The 16,914-nt window shown below is 31.0% G+C and overlaps 2 protein-coding genes across 9 annotated transcripts in view; one reads left to right on the forward strand and one right to left on the reverse strand.

The window, feature by feature from the left end:
* Positions 1-1,294: 1,294 nt before the first annotated feature.
* LOC113399112 (odorant receptor 85c-like) lies at positions 1,295-6,300 on the forward strand. The gene is made up of 10 exons (XM_064217203.1): positions 1,295-1,496; positions 2,006-2,158; positions 2,440-2,677; positions 2,812-2,815; positions 2,984-3,201; positions 3,461-3,557; positions 3,752-3,850; positions 4,688-4,776; positions 5,964-6,030; positions 6,235-6,300. Exons 1-10 carry the CDS (start codon positions 1,295-1,297, stop codon positions 6,298-6,300), a joined length of 1,233 nt encoding a protein of 410 aa, XP_064073273.1.
* Positions 6,301-9,345: 3,045 nt separating this feature from the next.
* The window catches only part of LOC113399144 (apoptosis-stimulating of p53 protein 1), a 240,190-nt gene continuing 232,621 nt past the window's right edge, over positions 9,346-16,914 (reverse strand). For 6 of the 8 annotated variants that reach the window (XM_026638209.2, XM_026638210.2, XM_026638206.2 and 3 more), the window contains 10 exons: positions 14,646-14,827; positions 13,210-13,369; positions 12,249-13,094; positions 11,730-12,098; positions 10,907-11,563; positions 10,698-10,780; positions 10,496-10,611; positions 10,308-10,409; positions 10,005-10,207; positions 9,346-9,685 (listed from right to left, as the gene is read on the reverse strand). In XM_026638209.2, the coding sequence (XP_026493994.2) occupies positions 9,653-9,685; positions 10,005-10,207; positions 10,308-10,409; positions 10,496-10,611; positions 10,698-10,780; positions 10,907-11,563; positions 11,730-12,098; positions 12,249-13,094; positions 13,210-13,369; positions 14,646-14,827 (2,751 nt within the window). In that variant the 3' untranslated portion in view covers positions 9,346-9,652. The remainder of the gene's footprint in view (positions 9,686-10,004; positions 10,208-10,307; positions 10,410-10,495; positions 10,612-10,697; positions 10,781-10,906; positions 11,564-11,729; positions 12,099-12,248; positions 13,095-13,209; positions 13,370-14,645; positions 14,828-16,914) is intronic. The other 2 variants (XM_026638205.2, XM_064217071.1) reach the window with 2 other exon arrangements.

The following is a 16,914-nucleotide window of genomic DNA, read 5'->3' on the forward strand; positions in this document are numbered from 1 at the left end:
TTTCCGTTAATTTTTTGTCCATTAAATCTGCATTAAAATAGGTATATAGAACAAATTGTTTGATAAACATATTTGTCTAATTTAACTTAAGAAAATATAAATTTAATTAAAAAATATTTAGTACATAATATTTAATTAGATCTAAAGTTTGAAAACAATATATCTTTCTTTTTTTGGTTTGTCTGCTTAGATTCGGTGTCTTTGCTGTTACTAACTTAACAACTTGCCTGTTCAAACACCAGTTAAATACTAACCATAAGACACATGTGGATACAGGGCAAGAAAAGGGTTAAATGACAAGAAAAAAATACAAGATACGTATTAATTTGACTTTATTTGAAGGCTATTATTTAGTATTAGGTATAATCACAGTGAAAAAACTATAAGCTTTAAAAAACAATTTTCTCTGCAAAAACAAAATTATAAATATTTTTCTTATCGCTCACGATTATGGATACATTTTTATTTCGGATTTCTGTATTGGATGGTATTTTATATTCTAGGTATTGGTTTTCCATTCAGATTTTATAAAATAGAATTGCATAATTTTATTTATTTTTTGGTAGTCATAATATTCATTACAAATAATTTATTGGAAGTCCACTGGGAATTTGTACATATATTTTTTTAACTGTACTATAAATAAGGACTAGAAAACTAAACATTAACCTATATTTATATTTAATGTTTAAAAGAATTTCAATCTTAATGACTAAATTATTTAAATATTTGAAAAGGCAATTTTAATAAATATATAAAATTGCGCTTGAATTGCACATAATAATGCCTTGTAGCTCGCGGCGTCTTCGATATCTACATTTACGTATTGTATGAATTTAGTTATAAATCTATAAGTAACTTTACTAATGTACAGTCAGCAAACAGCAGCCGTAAATGACATTTATTATTAATATTTTTAATTTTTTTTTAAGTATTTTATTAAATTTAAAATACAAACTATATTATCAAGCAAAAGCGTTAAAAGAATAGTAATTCAATATATACCTCTATATATATATACCTCTTTATATCAACAACATCAAAACATTGAGAAGTGAATTATTTATTACAAATATACAATATATAAATTAATAACAAAAAAAAAACATTATAGCGTAACTTTTTTTCTATCACTACTGTAATTGAACATGATTTCTATAAATTTCACGGAAACTGCTAAAACGCGGTTTTAAATCACTACCGTACACTAGAGGAACTTAATTTCTAATATAAAATGAACAATTTAAAGGAATTGTCACCGAAATTCGTTGATACATTTATACGCCACACAATTATGATAGAAAAAATCGGTATAGATATATTTGATGAAACGAAAAATTCATTCTTTAAAAGACATTTCAAGCTAGGTTTATTTATGAGTCTAGTAATGGTGTTATTAGTTGGTCAAATTCTTTATGTCATCAAAAGAAACGAAATTGATGCCCAATTTGTGGACGTTGTTAGTACTATACCAAGTACTTTTATCCTCATACAAGGTATAACAGTCATTTTATACTATGTAAAAATATAATTATAATAAGCAGGTAAAGTAAAATACCAGTCAATAACTGCCAGTTAGTTAGTTACTAACTGGCCTACTGTTGGCCTGAGGAAAACAATAATTGCCTTATTCCGCCTCGCTGCTTTTTGCGGATTGTGGATACAAATGTGGCAAATTTTCATCCATTGCATCCTTATAATCTGATAAATAGTAGACAGATTTTTTTTTTAATATGTGTTCTTGGTGTAATAAATAATATTTATTTACATTGTAATATTGCATGGTACCTATGTATGTTTTTGGACAAATTTTAGTCTAGTATTTTGTATCTTTTTTTTTATTAATAATCCCCCCCCCCCTTCCCCCTAGTGTCTCAAAGCAAAGGTCAACTTTGCATTTGTAAAATTTAATTTTCTTTGTTAGATTATTTCATTTACAAAATAATTGTTATATATCTATCGAAAGCTGCACTTTAAGTAAATATTATATAGTAAGGAATTTCAGATCTTGTCAAGATATTTGTAGTGACATATAAGCGAGATCGAATAAGGAAAGTAATAATGGAGATAGGTAAAATATGGCCAACAGAACTCGACGACGAAGAGAAGAAAAAAACTTTGCACTCGTGGACGAAATCTTTAAAATTCTTCGATAATGGTAAATATAATAGACTGAAAATTGTTTTTCATTATATAAGAAGGTTTTCGAAAAGAATACTTACTTGATTAAGTACCCATTTCGAGATTTCGAACAACAAAGGTACCAATTTAAAGTACCAATTTAATTTAGACAATTAATGTCTTCGGATCCCACTTCCTAAAAATATTAGTCGCCTACACTGCCTAAAAGATAATTGATATAGTTATGACTAAGGGGAAAAAATCCTCAACTCATGTCCTTCATATTTATGATATTAACATGCGCCATTGTTTTTACAGCATTTTTTAGAGCTGCAATTATTTCTTTAGTATTCTACGAGCTGCTGCCCTTAGCGATGACGATTTATTCCATAAATACCGAGGTAGATGCGCAGTACCAGTTTCCATTGCAAATGTATTTCTTTTGTGACCTACATTCTCACTTCCAGTACGCTTTGGCTTATACGTATCAGCTTATAATAAGTAAGTGTCATATTTATTTTGAACTAAACCTGTTCCAGTCCGATAAACTCTTGCTGTAAATGATCTTTATTTTATACCTTCTTTTGGAATGGTTTTTTGACAATTACCAATTCAGTAACTTAGCGCTGCTATTTAAGATTTTCGATTATGTCCAATTTACTTATATTGTATGTTTTTTATGTATTAAAGATGGGTGAATTGGCCACGTCTTATAGTTGTAATCACCTTTGACCGTAGATATTTCTATTTTATAAAACAACCCATTGCGTACATTGTCATTGTATTTACATGAGAAGTATATTTAGTTCCCTTATATGTAATTTACTGTCGGTATTTTTGGTACTTTTAATAAAATTATTAGGAACTTTTTTCTGTCGTAGGTACCACGGTTCATATGTGCGTATACGTTTCTTGTGACTTTCTACTAGTAGATCTAATATTTGATTTGAGTGCTTTATTGAGTTTACTGCGTATAGACTTAGAGAATCTCGTGGAACAGAACTATAATAATTACGATTTTGAAGACGATGATTGTGAAGACATTAAAGTTATCGTTATAAAACATCAAAAATTATTGAGGTATGTAACTACTTCTGCTTCTAAAGTATACAATTTTTATCGGCATCTACACAATAAATAGAATATTTGTGATTATGTTGTGTGCGCAATGTACAACAGCTAGGCAGCAGCTGTACTTTTTCACTTTACTACTCTCAGTTAAAACCATCTTCTTATTCGACCGAAGTTTCGACTTTCGGCACGTGCTTTTTGCTCTGGCCTTGAGCTATCAATGATTTTTTTTATGATTTCTTATAATATGTTTATCGTTATTAATCAGTCTTGCAGAAACCTTAAACGAGATTTTTGGAGGAATTATCTTTAGTCAGGTGTCGTTTTCTTCTGTAATTATCTGCTGTTACTCTTTCATGGCTGTGGTGAGTATAAATTCTTTGAATTATTTAATGTTCTGCTGACTCTATTGTATGACAGCAAATCTATTTCGGACCTTCTTATTAATAATTTGAATTATTAAAATGAAGTTCCAAAAAGTATATATTTTTTGATACCTGTTTTATGTTTTTTTTTTTTAAATACAAAAACAGTAATTAGGTAACCGTTTTAATTCTAGATAGCTGACGGGATGTTTCTTAAAAATTTGACCGCTTCATTGGGAATCATGTTTGCAATTTTCATAATAGCATGGCCGGGACAAATGCTCTCTGACGCGGTAACTAAAATTTAATTAATAATAATAATTCAACACAACAAACGAAAACAATTCATTTATAGGATTCACATATACAACAAACGAGTCTAATTTTCTGAAATCCGGGAAAACAAATTTTTCGTATGCTTAATTTGTATGTATATCATAATATATTTTGTATAATTAAAAATAATAGTAGCAGTACCCCAAATTCATTAAGGAATTACTAATATTCATATCTACCCCTTATCTTATACACATACTTGCGTTAGAAGTGCTTACGGCAATGGCCCAAGAGGTCAGGATCGATGCTGCGAATTTTTACATCGGTAAACGACCCGTGAACCATTGCGCTATTGACGCTACAATATAATTATATTGATAATAATTAATCTCATAATCGGAGATGAAGGAAAAAAGTCGTAAGCCTGTAGCAGCGTAACGTACAACGTACGCAAATTTCGATAATGTTAGGTAGTTTTAAGACGAGTTTATAGGCGAATTTGAAACAAATTTAAAAGTCTGTTTTATAACGAAAAGGATATTGATGAGGACCAGTACGTAGTTATCATAAGTAATTTATCAAAATGAAAAAAAGTAAATGTTCTTTTTGCTTATTGCGATTTTTTTTTGGTGCATTTTATTTTTTCTTTTAGTGATATAATACACTTTTAGAAATAAGTCAAGTACAAATTTATCTTTTTCAAACTACGTAATAATTTATATCTCCTCCGTGAGCGGAATTTTCCTTAAACATTTTCATTTGATCCATTTATAATAATTATATAAAATATTCGGATTCATTTATATTAATATATAAATGAATCCGAATAATACATATATGATTTATAATTTCAGAGTAACAATGTAGCCGCTGCGGCTTATCGATGTCTTTGGTATGAGAGAGGAAAGAAATTTAGAAAGTGCATTGCCATAATAATAGCCAGGTACACGTAATGCGGAACTCTACTATTATTTGAAGCTCCTGGCTAATGACTAGAATACCTGCCAAAAACCAATGGTACCCTTTCCAGACGCTTACGCCTTGTCGTCCCGTGGGCTGGCCTGTTACTATAGGTCTCCTTTACAAATGGGCCGTTTAATTTTTCATAACATTTTAACCGTCCGTTTGATATTTCAGACATCGCTGCGTGTTCTCATGACATCAATTTTACTTTTTTATATGTTACTAAAATTTACCAGCAATGACCTCCTCTTCTTTAAAGAAGTTTATTTCTATTTTCTGACATCGATCTACTGCGTTTTGGTGGACTCGTATAAAATAATTTCATCCGAAACGAGCAACCTGCATGTTCTTGATTTTTACGTCAGTTTATCTTACCGATGGATTATTATTTACTATACTTTACTTAAACATCATCATTCTTATGGATGAATTTAAATTACATCAACTATTTTTATTGATATCAATTCCACTTTGAAATATTGTACTCACTACTCAGTCCCGTCTGGGTAGGTACGACCCACTCATTAGATATTCTACCGCCAAACAACAGTACTCAGATTTGTTGTGTTCCGGTTTGTAGGGTGAGTAAGCCAGTTTAACTACAGGTACAAGGGACATTACATCTTAGTTCCCAAGGTTGGTGGCCCATTAGCGGTGTAAGGAATGGTTAATATTTCTTACAGAGCCATTGTCTATGGGCCGGGGTAACCACTTACCATCAGGTAGCACATATGCATGTCCGCACAAACTATGTCATAAGAAAAAAAAAGTTTTAACTTCAAAGAACACATGACTCCAGTCCTCCTGTTCATGTTTTGGACATTTTAATCGTAAATAATCCGAGTTACTCAGAAGATATTATACAACACAAATACTAGTTCTATTCCCAACTGCCTCAGTCGATAGAGCCGCAATCCCACACAGCCGAAGGAGTCATCAGTTAAACGACGCACAACTTCACATGCTTCGCAAAATACGGACGTGTTACTTAAAGTACTTTCCATCATTAACATCTTCGCTTGACCCGGACGCAATAATTATTATAAAAACCGATAAAAACCGATTTTTATTCAGATTCTTTAATTATTTAAAAATGATTTTAATTATATATAATGTCATTTTTCATAAGTTCATACAAGAAACACTATCTGTAATTCTTACTTGCAGGTCACAGAGAGAATGTCATCTTTCTGCTTTAGGATTTTCCGACTTAACTCTTGCAATGTTTTCGAAGGTAGTGTATAGAATCGAATTTATTTACTTTTCTTTTTAATAAAATACCATATTGCCTATTTATTGTGTTAGTAATGGCAGGACAATAGGGATCAAGATCGAACCTGCGACTTTCACATCGTTCAGTGGTTTATATGCCACTGAGCTTATTAGATAAACAGATTAAATATAATTATTTCGTAACATTATAATTTTATTCTTCCAGGTAATAAGTACGTCTTGGTCATATCTGTCTCTGTTAAATCAAATGTATGATAACATTGATGAATAATTAACCTAACCTAAGACTTCCTATGTTTTTAATTCAACAAAGTTTCTATATTAAATAATTGCACGATTTTTTTATATGATCACTAATTAGGCAATTTAAAAATCAATATGCCTACATAGAGCCTTATCAAATCACAGAATGAAAGATATACAAACCATAGATTTACTTATTCTAAGCTATATTGTGCACTACTCGTCTTGATTAACATATCTTTATATATAAAGTACTGTTCCTCTTATATCCACTTAAATATGAGTTTCAAAGTTCCGATAACAGCTTCGTCGTTCAAAACGCCATTTTCTCGCAAATCCATAATGTATATCATAGATTATTCAAGCTCTCAGCCAATGATATCGCGTCGATTCGAACTCAAATGTTTTATTTGACGTTTGTCCTCTTATAGTTGGAATAGGCTGTATATCATTTATAGTATTATATATAATCATGTTTTGTTGATAGTTTATAATATTATCTATTATAATAAGTTTACTTAATTTTTATATTTTGTTTACTTCGAAGAATAGATGATTCTAGAATTAATTATACAATTTTTTTTCATAAAACATTATATTATAATATTAAACTTGATCGTAAGCAATTGCATTGTAATTTAATTTAATCAAAATGAATACTGATAATATTATATTAATTACAAAATTATAATAGATGTCTACCAGAATGGAATGTTCATTAATACAACAGATATAATTAATTATTATATATGGACGAGATGAATTTTAGTGAAATTGTTAAAGGTTATAAAACTCTTATAAACAATAGGCTATTTGACAGGTTTATTAAACAATATTTAGTAGAGGATACGGAACTCAGTAAAAGTAGTTTTTTAAATTCTGGTACATATTTGGGGAAAAATATCAAATGAAGAAGTCAATATTTAAATAGCGTGCCAAAACGCTACCTTGACAATATAGCGCTGCAATGGGGTCGGTGACGTCACTTGCCTGTAGGTATTATAATATGTAGCACATATAATCCACATACATTTGTTGCAAACAAAAAACGAAAGTGCGATTGGATTTATATTTTAACAGCAATTTATGTAACAAAATGAGTTACAAATCATGTATAGTTCCAAAATGTACAAAGACGTCGTTAAAATTTACGGAAAAACTATTTGTAAGTGTTCCAAAGAATATGGAATTGCCCCGAAAATGGTTGCAACTTTCTCGGCGGGATCTTAATGACAGCGAATAGTACAAATATTTTCTTCTGTGTAGACTATTTCGATGTAAGTAAACATAATATTTATATTTTTTAATAATTAATTACATTCAGAATGTAATTATTTTGTTATTGATTTAAGGTTGTAATACCTCTAATGTTTTTAACAGAATGTCTCTTTCAACTCAATTTGAATTTCTTTCTACAGTCTTATGATTTCAATAAGTATTACACTAATAGACCCCGACTTTAGTTTTTGTTACAAATGGAAATGAATGGTTTCAGCCAGAGAATCATTTTGAAATATAAAGTTTTGTCTTCTGAATTTCATTGCCAGGCATATCGTATTAAAAGAATATAGGAAAATCTTATTAAACAGTTTCAAAGCTAATATAACGCAAGTAGGCGAAAGTAGGCAAACGAGGTTTACAAGCAAGTGACGTCATCATAAACCCGACCAATCAGGAGCGTTTTGTGTCACGTGACTAACGTTTCAAAAAATGCCTTTTTATTTTCGGATTTTTAAATAAATTAATCATTAATTTCAACTTACGTTAAAAAAATAACCACTTTTAAACTTATTATATGAACTGATAACAGTAATTGACACTTTATTATTCACATTGTCAAATGGCCTATTGAATATAACAATATTAATATTAAATGTATATTGAATACATTCAAATATAATATTTGTTACTAGTAAATAATAGCTATTAAAAATATAAAAAATTCACGCAGAGTCACTTCACAGTTTGGGAGGAATTTCTTATTCATTTCTCAGTATCAAAATTATCACTGACCTTAATATAATTAACCTTTTTCACGGCCCGGAGCAAGTCTTTACTCCCGGCTTTTGACTTGTAAGAAAACTCCTTTGTACAGCTAAAACTACTTAAATTATAATTAATTTCACTTCTAATTACGAAGTTATCGTAAATTATCATATTAATTTACAATACTAATAAGAAACCCACCAAAACCCCATATTTCATTTTACAAATTGATAATACCTTAGTTCGTTTATAAATTGATTAACAAAATGAATATTCGCTTCCAGAAAATAACTATAGCTTTGTTCGAAATCTAAACTTTAAAGTAATACATTATTATTATTTCTATATTAAACATTATGATTTTCGTAGAATGTATTATATTTTATTTAATACGTCGAAAATATGTCAACAAGTCTGAGATAGATATTATTCAAATAGCACTTTAATTAAATAACATCATAGTCGATATAATCGAAATAAATTTTAATTTAATACCGCTTTTTTAATTTTCCACCGCATTTGTAAGAATGCATATGAAAACCCTTAAAATATGGAAATAGGAAAGGGTCCTTATATTTATTTTTTATACGAAATCAAAAGATGTTATAGAACCTCGATATTGTTTTCAAATTTTAACTATATAGATTACTTACAGATACATTATCTATTGATAGTTTGTAAATAAATGACAATCTTTAATTACCTATAAGATTAAATTAAAAATAACCCTAATTAATTTATAATTATAATAGGACCACTTTGGCTTTCATCGTAGACAAAAAACGACAGAAATAATAACGCACCGTCCTCCATAAAATTCACTCTTAATGCCTATCTAATTAAAGAGTTTTTTTTTCATATAAAATGATTACATATGTACTTATATACAAAAAGAAAATGCTAGTTCTTGTCATACGGTGTGGACTTCAATCTAAGAATCACCTGTACATAAATAAATTCTAAATAATTTATCTTACTACGAAGCACAGATAAAACAATTTTTGACATAATTATTGTCTACGTGATCAGTGAGACAGGAAGAAATAAGGCCTCAATTCAAATAAAAGGAAGAAAAAAAAGGCCAATGTATTGTTTGTAACATTATCTTGTATTGTCAATTTATAATATTTCACAATATTTTCAGAAATCCTAAGAATATTACAAATTTCATTACGAATTAAAATGATGACTCGCGTATTTATAAAATGTACAATATAATCTCATTCGTTTTGAACTTTAATCGCTTATTTAAATATTTACAAAATATTTTATTCTGTTAAAATTGTATACAATATTTATCATTAGATTACAGTTATATAAATACATAAAAAATAAAAATTACCCAATGTATTTACAATTGATAAGTTCATAATTTAAGCCGTAGAATTACATTCTTACTCCTGCTGAGGGGTTACTCTCGGATATAACTGTAAAAACAAATACAAGAGTTACTTAAAGTTATTTAAAAAAACATAATAGTTAGATAAATATAAATATAATAAATGAGTTATTTAACTAGAACTTTTATGAGATGATTAGAACTCGTAATGATAATACAACTCGGAATGGAGAAAACATGTGTTACATGAATATCCCAGTCGAATACTAGCAACACCGCCTCGCCTATCTGTCCCTATTCCGTAATATTACAATATCATTACATTCAAAGATAAAATATTTTTATAAGAAGCTGGAACGAATAAAATGTAAGTTTGTAAAGAATTGTAGAATAATAGTTTAACTCACCCCAAGCAGGTTCCTAGGCACGTAGCCCTCGTTCCCCAAGTCGTCTCGACACCACCACCACTCCCGCTCGTTGTCGTCTCCCTTCCTCAATACTTGCAGTCTCGCGCCCGTCTCGAAGGACAACTCATCGCTACGCGAGGCCGAGTATGAGAACACAGCGTAAACTAGACCATTGTTCATAATGCCGAGTTTTTCTTGAACGCCTACAAAAGTAATACAAATTTATATGTTACAATTTTTTTTAAAATGTGCAATGAAAACGGAGTCTGCAATATTATCATTTCAAACTTATCGAGAGCTTACTGTAAAGATATTCAGAGCAACCGTCGAAGCCTTCCTCATCTTCTTCACATTTTTCTGCTGCGGTTTCATGATCTGACAGTGTTGTTGCAAATATGCAAGCGCCTGAAATTTGACATCGTAGCACGTTAATAATAATTAGAAATAAAGTAGGACTCAGACAAGTTATTATGATCATCTAATATACTTACCATTATCGACAAGAAATCGCACCATCGGCAGGTTGTTGCAAGAAGCAGCACAGTGTAGAGGAGTCCACCCGTCTGAATCCTGTGCATTCACATCACAACCTAACTCTACTAGGAACCTGAAAAACCAAACGATATTAGATGGAATTTGATTGATAGTCATTTATTATTTACCAATATGCGTTACATCGTTTCTAGTACATACTTGACTATCTCAAAATGGCCAGCGCAAATGGCATTGTGAAGTGCTGTTATACCCTCGTCGTTTGCTGCGCTTGCATTTTGTACCTGAAACATTGTCTTGGTTATTTTAAATTACAACCAGTAAAACATTTAAGATATTCTAGATAAATTGACTAGGCGTCTTTATTTTATTTATTACAATGAATTAAAATAAATATAAATTATCTTTACCTGAGTTGCCGTCTTTTTTACAAGTTCCAATTCACCTTCTAAGCTTGCATCTAAAAGCAACGCGAGAGGATCGAAGCTTACTCGCCTCGCTAGTGGAGCTTTCCCTCCTTGTTTTAAATTCCCTTTTTTTGACCGTCTCAATACATTCTCAGATCTCTGAGAATCTTGACCGTTCAAATCTACAGAAATTATTTGGTCCGTTATATCAGAAACGACGATATCTTTACTGTCGTCCTGTTTTTCATTAGAACTTAAAGATATGTTATTATTGATTGATCTGTCTACTTCATCTTTCATTTTTGATTTATCTTTCTGACCATTTTGCATTTCATTCCCAGAATCAAGTGTTAAATGATCCATTTCGGGGAATAAAAACGCCGGTGGCATTTCTATTCGCCGATTCATGTTCACGCTAATACCATTTTTAGTATTATTGACATTCCGAAGCTTCGGTTGTTCACTAAGAGGTGGTTTCCTAATGGTCAAAGGACGGGCTTTAATTATCATCTCGTTATTACTCCCATTACTATTTTCTTTAAAATTTTGCTGTAACTCGCTCTCATTTGAAGAGTCAGGGATAGATATTGTGGGCATATTAATTGTCTCCGTTGACTGACCGAAGCCTGTATCGTGGTTAACTGATTGTCTCGGTGGAGTCTAAAACAAATGATAATTTAATAATAACATTCAAAATATATATGACAGCTTAAATCTACATAGTAGTGGGAGCTAATGCGTATATTACCGAAATATTGAAATAATAAAATAAAAAAACAGAACACGAAATGTACACAAACTGATGCTTTAATAAAACGCTTTGTACCTTTATTGTAGGTTTTGGTGGTAATGCTGGTTTCGGCGATTTGTCACTTCCACTAACATCTGGTGTCGATAACGGAGTACTGGCACTTTGTGGTGGAGACAACAATATGCTTTGTGATGATGCATTCTGGCCACTGAAGTTCGAGCTCGGGGTGCTAGTTGATAATCCTGATGCGGTGTTTCTAACAATCTGGGGTTGGGAATTTACCATGTTACTAGTTACATGATTCGATGAAGATACAGATATGCTTTGGGTCTGGACAGTTTGTGGCTGAACTGGTTGGATCTTTGTTGAGGATGTCTGATAAATGGGTGATGGTTTGCCACTCGATACCTGAACCGATGTAGGTGCTACACTCGATACGGGTTTCTGTAATGAATGATTGATGGCGATATTTACAAATGTGGGTGAATGTAGCTATGACTTGATGAAAGCGGATATGACTGACATACACAATATGTTAAATGAAAAATGATTTTTGAATGCAAGTACTTTCATAAAAAAATACTATTTGCTCACCCCAAATCCTATTGAACTACCAGCAGAAGTTGAATTCGAAAGCAGGCTTGGTGAGCTGCCTTTGACGGCATTGCCCTGTTGATTCTTCCCTCCGTTGTTTCTGGACCCATCGCTATTTTGACTTAACCTAGAATTCTGTGGATATGCATGGTTTTCTTTCCCTTCCTGATTACATCTACTAGATGAATCCGACTTTTGCAATTGATATGTAAGTTCTTGTTGATATGTTGCTTCGTTTTGACTTAAGGGCGTCGCCAAACTTTTATTAACAACCGATAGTGGTGTTGAGTGTACCGTCATATGGTTAATATTTGAAGCATTTTGATTTTTTAAATCCTGTTCACTTCCTTTCCCATTCAAATCGGTTTGTTTTAATTTTCCATTTGTGTTCTGCGGAAATTTAGTGTTGTATGGCAATGTTTGATATTTAGGATCGGATTTACTTGCCGCGAACTCTGGTGGAAATTCCTGTTCATTAATTTTTTGCTCTTTACTCGTTTGATTGCTATTAGAACTGCTTGTACTATTCGGACTGTATTGAGGTTGCTTAGGATATTCGGAATATTTGTTTATGTGATCGAACATTGATTTCTGATCATAGGCATTGGTTATACCTTGCTGAACGTGAGTAAAAGCGTTGGCATCGTGTTTGTTCGTATATTGTTGTTGATATTGATTATCTTGAACAGTCGGCATATGAGGGAAGTTTCCATTATATAAGGGATTCATCATTTGTTTCTGCTGCAAGAAATGAGCTTCCTGTTGCGTTAAATGACTTTGTATGTTATCGCTTTGAGTCAGCTGTTTTAATGGCACGTTGTTTTGTAAAACATTTTGTTTCATGGCCTGAAAATTAAAGACGTAAAAGTTTATAAAGATGAAGCTAATCAAAATGAAACTTTTTCTTCTCTAAGTTTTTGTTTGATGATTAAAATGTTTATCGGAAACTTTTTTTTCTTACTTGGAAATTATTGTTGTGAAGGCTTTGGGCATGTGGCACATGGTTGTAAGGCTCCACAGCTGCTACGTTGCCACGTGCCTGTTGATTCTTTGGTTGGCTAACTGCGTTGTTACCAGCTGGGTAATTTGGTAGCTGTTGCATCGGCGTGGGATTGTTCGTTCTGTAATTATAAATATGTAAATATCATCTTATTATTTAGACGAGAGACTATCATCAATTTTAATTTAACTAAATAAAACGGTCATTGACTCACTAGTGTCATTACTTATATGACTAACACACTTAATTTATGATAAATTAAAATAAATTTGTTTTAAAAAAAAAACGTTTTTAATGTTATCCTTATCACACACGACCAAATACTTATGTTTAATTTTGAAATGAATTGGATATGAATAATAAAAAGGGCATTCGAAAAAAACTTTCAATGAGATGTAATCAATATTCATTATCATCATAATTCATAAAATATTTTAAAAACGTAGTCGTTTAATTGGATTTTTGTTTATCTTAATGAATAAGTAGAGTGGCAATGAAATTTTGAACTAGTTTTGGAACCTTGAAATTCCAATTGAAAAAAAATCCTCTAAATTGGATTGAAAATTTTCGCACAATTTTGGTGCTTATAATGTTTTATGACTAGAATGTTATATCTAAAATAAAATTCTAATCGTTTTTGATGGATTTAAAATGAAAGTTAGATAGTTAATTACACTTCTTAAATAATGTTTACACAAATGTATACAGTTCAGTTAAGTATTTAAGCTAAACATGGCAAAATGTAATTAAGAATGGACGAGTGAGTAATAATTTCAAACTTTCTTTTGTTAAGATAAAAGATATAAGTCAAACAAGCTGATGGTTCTCCCGAGACGCAGCGTTTGAGATATATCTGGAACGTATTTTCCCTTGGATAACTTACATCATTATGAAATACTTAAACAATTTCTTAGTAATCCGTCATTTAAATATCGAAAAGAAGAAAAATATATATTGGATACTGTATATGAATAATCTTCTTATTTTAATATTCATTTTTACTAAGAGATTATGTTACTGCCTCGTACTAAATTATTTAACCCTTGCAACATTAAACAGTTATTAGGCATAAATTTTGAACCAGTAAGCCACAGAGCATGAACCAGTTTTGTTAAATAACGGTCTGCAGTTTGAGTTTCACTAAACTTTCAACAAAATATTAATGCTTAATAGGTCACGTTTGTTAAATATTAAAGTTATGCGAAACCGCAATTAATTGAATTTTGTTGAATAAATAAATTAACAAGCAAGGACCAATTATTCAAGCTATATTGTTATGAATTAGACTTCGTGTAATGAAACATAAAAATAGTGATGAATGAATTTTTCTCTTACAACTTTCTAGAACTAAAGGAAACTTGATAAAAAACAAAGTTATTACAATTGATATACTATACCTTGGTTGCGGTTGTCTATGAGCGGCTGCTAGCTGTCTATTGAGTGCTCGTTTCCGAAGTAATCTGGCTTGCAGTTCTGAAACTCGTCGATCTATACTACGCATTTCTTCCTGTCGAGCACCAAGCGCTGCTCGTTGTGCTGATAGTCGACCATTTTGCTGCTCATTAAGTTTGTTCCGGTACTAAAATTAAATAGAACAACATTTTGACTATAAAGCAATAAAATCAAATGAATGATAGTTTCTCTAATTAACGTAATTAACAATGGAAGTAACTAATTTTAATAATATTCAAGTAATGTTAAAGTAATCTTAAATCTGAGCCTGAGATTTGATGATAATAATTAAATATTACCATATTAAAAAAAATTGATAAAAATATTATGGTGAAATATACTTAGCTACGTGATATTCGACTTGAATTTGTAAACGGAAAGAACTTACAAAAACTTATTCAATAAACCCTTGCAAGGGAATTTCGGGGCGAATAACGTTTAAAAAGAGTTTCCAATAAAAGTTAGAAATACGAAGTAGAGTGATTAGATAGAGGATTAAAAAGAAATATTCAATTTGCATTTATTTTCCCCCTTGTCACGAATACGTAAGCACCTAAATCGATAGTAAAACTAAGAGAACAATAACCACTCTCCTGACATGCTTCGAGTACTACACAACAACTACAACATCTTGAAGGTTCATATGCTTACAAAAATATACCTGAACACGATGTTCAATATATTTTTAAAACTACAGAGTATTATGTTATGTTATAAATACATACTATTATGTTATAAAAGATAAAATGAATTATCTAAATATACAAAGAAAAACGTAATTCTGGGACTATATAAAGTGAAAGCTAGTCAAACTCGCCGGATATACTAAAACCTATTATACTAGATTTCCACGGAAGCGCAAAATTGCCAAGCTATTCTATTCTGGGTTACTACGGCGAATTTTTAACAGAAAATTAAATTATTACTTCGACCCGAGAGATTAATGCAAGTCCTTGGGATCTGCGACTTCATACTTAAACCACTAGCCCACTTATGCAGTTTTATTTTTACCAGTTGTTGCCTGTCTTTGCTCGCGTTTTATGGGGCCTACCCCTAGGGACAGGGGTTAGGTATATAAAAGTAACCCAAGTCCTCCCTTGGAGCTCAAGCATGCTCATAGCAGATTTCATCAAATTCGGTTCTGCGGTGTGGCCGTTTAAGCGTAACAGATAGACAGAGTTATTTACGTATTTACAATATAAGTATAGATTTTGCTAAAATGGAAGATCCTTTTCATATCATTAAATAAATAAATACGCAACAACAAACTACGATCATTAATTGTCTATTTATTGTACTAGAACTAGACATTTGAAAATATTTTCCCAACAATTATGTATTTTGCTCATACAGAAATAAATATTACGACCGTTTTCTCCTATTAAACATGGGTTGGACAATATCATTTGTTCCAATTGATATTTTGTTTGTATATAAACTGGGAACATTTGGTTCTAATTGAAATAACTTTTCCACTACACGCTACTCGTATTGCGATTACACGTGGCTTTGTATTGTATTTTCATGTTTCGAGAAATATTCGTAATAGTTTAGACACGGGTTTAAAAAAAAGACAAACTGTAAAGAAAAACGTTGAGTACACCAGTTAAGATCCACAGATGCTTGTTTTCTTTCCTTTTATCGAGAAAGTTTAACACTTATTTTACTTAACACAGTGTATTTTACCCCGCCGCAAATGTAATGATAAACACAAATTATATCTATGAAAACTTATTGGTGTCTGGATTTTAGTCCACGAACTTCAGTTAACACTTTCTGGGTCAGCGAATGGCTGTAGACGTCATAAGAATTACTTAGCTACTGTCTCTCAAAGTGTTAAGATTCAATTATTATATCCTCCAGCCCATCTTGGCTCAACTATATAATGTATTACTTCAAAATACAAATTACGTAATAGTTATACTTACTCGTAATAAGTAAAAACGCTTATATATATTTCGAAACGTTTTAATACAACGAACAACATGTAATTGTCGCTTTTAGAGTTTGAACAAATAATTCTGATCAACTGAGTCTGCTTGAAAATAGATTATTAAAATAATCTCTCTATAACTATTTTCGTTTGGACCTTGTAAACGAATATAGCGTTTGACTTCCATTCACAAATTAATCTAGCGTAAAGCGATGCAAACTATCTGGATGTGACATTATCAGCATCTATCACTGCGATGTGATTTCTGTTTAATATATAGT

The sequence above is a fragment of the Vanessa tameamea genome, chromosome 15, assembly GCF_037043105.1.
Source record: "Vanessa tameamea isolate UH-Manoa-2023 chromosome 15, ilVanTame1 primary haplotype, whole genome shotgun sequence".
NCBI lineage: Eukaryota > Metazoa > Arthropoda > Insecta > Lepidoptera > Nymphalidae > Vanessa > Vanessa tameamea.

Coding starts and splice junctions, on each gene's coding strand:
- LOC113399112 (XM_064217203.1), top strand. CDS start 1,295: ATGATAGAAAAAATCGGTATAGATATATTTGATGAAACGAAAAATTCA. Junction 4,777..5,963: donor ATTGCCATAATAATAGCCAG/GTACACGTAATG, acceptor TCTTACTTGCAG/GTCACAGAGAGAATGTCATC. Junction 6,031..6,234: donor CTCTTGCAATGTTTTCGAAG/GTAGTGTATAGA, acceptor TTATTCTTCCAG/GTAATAAGTACGTCTTGGTC.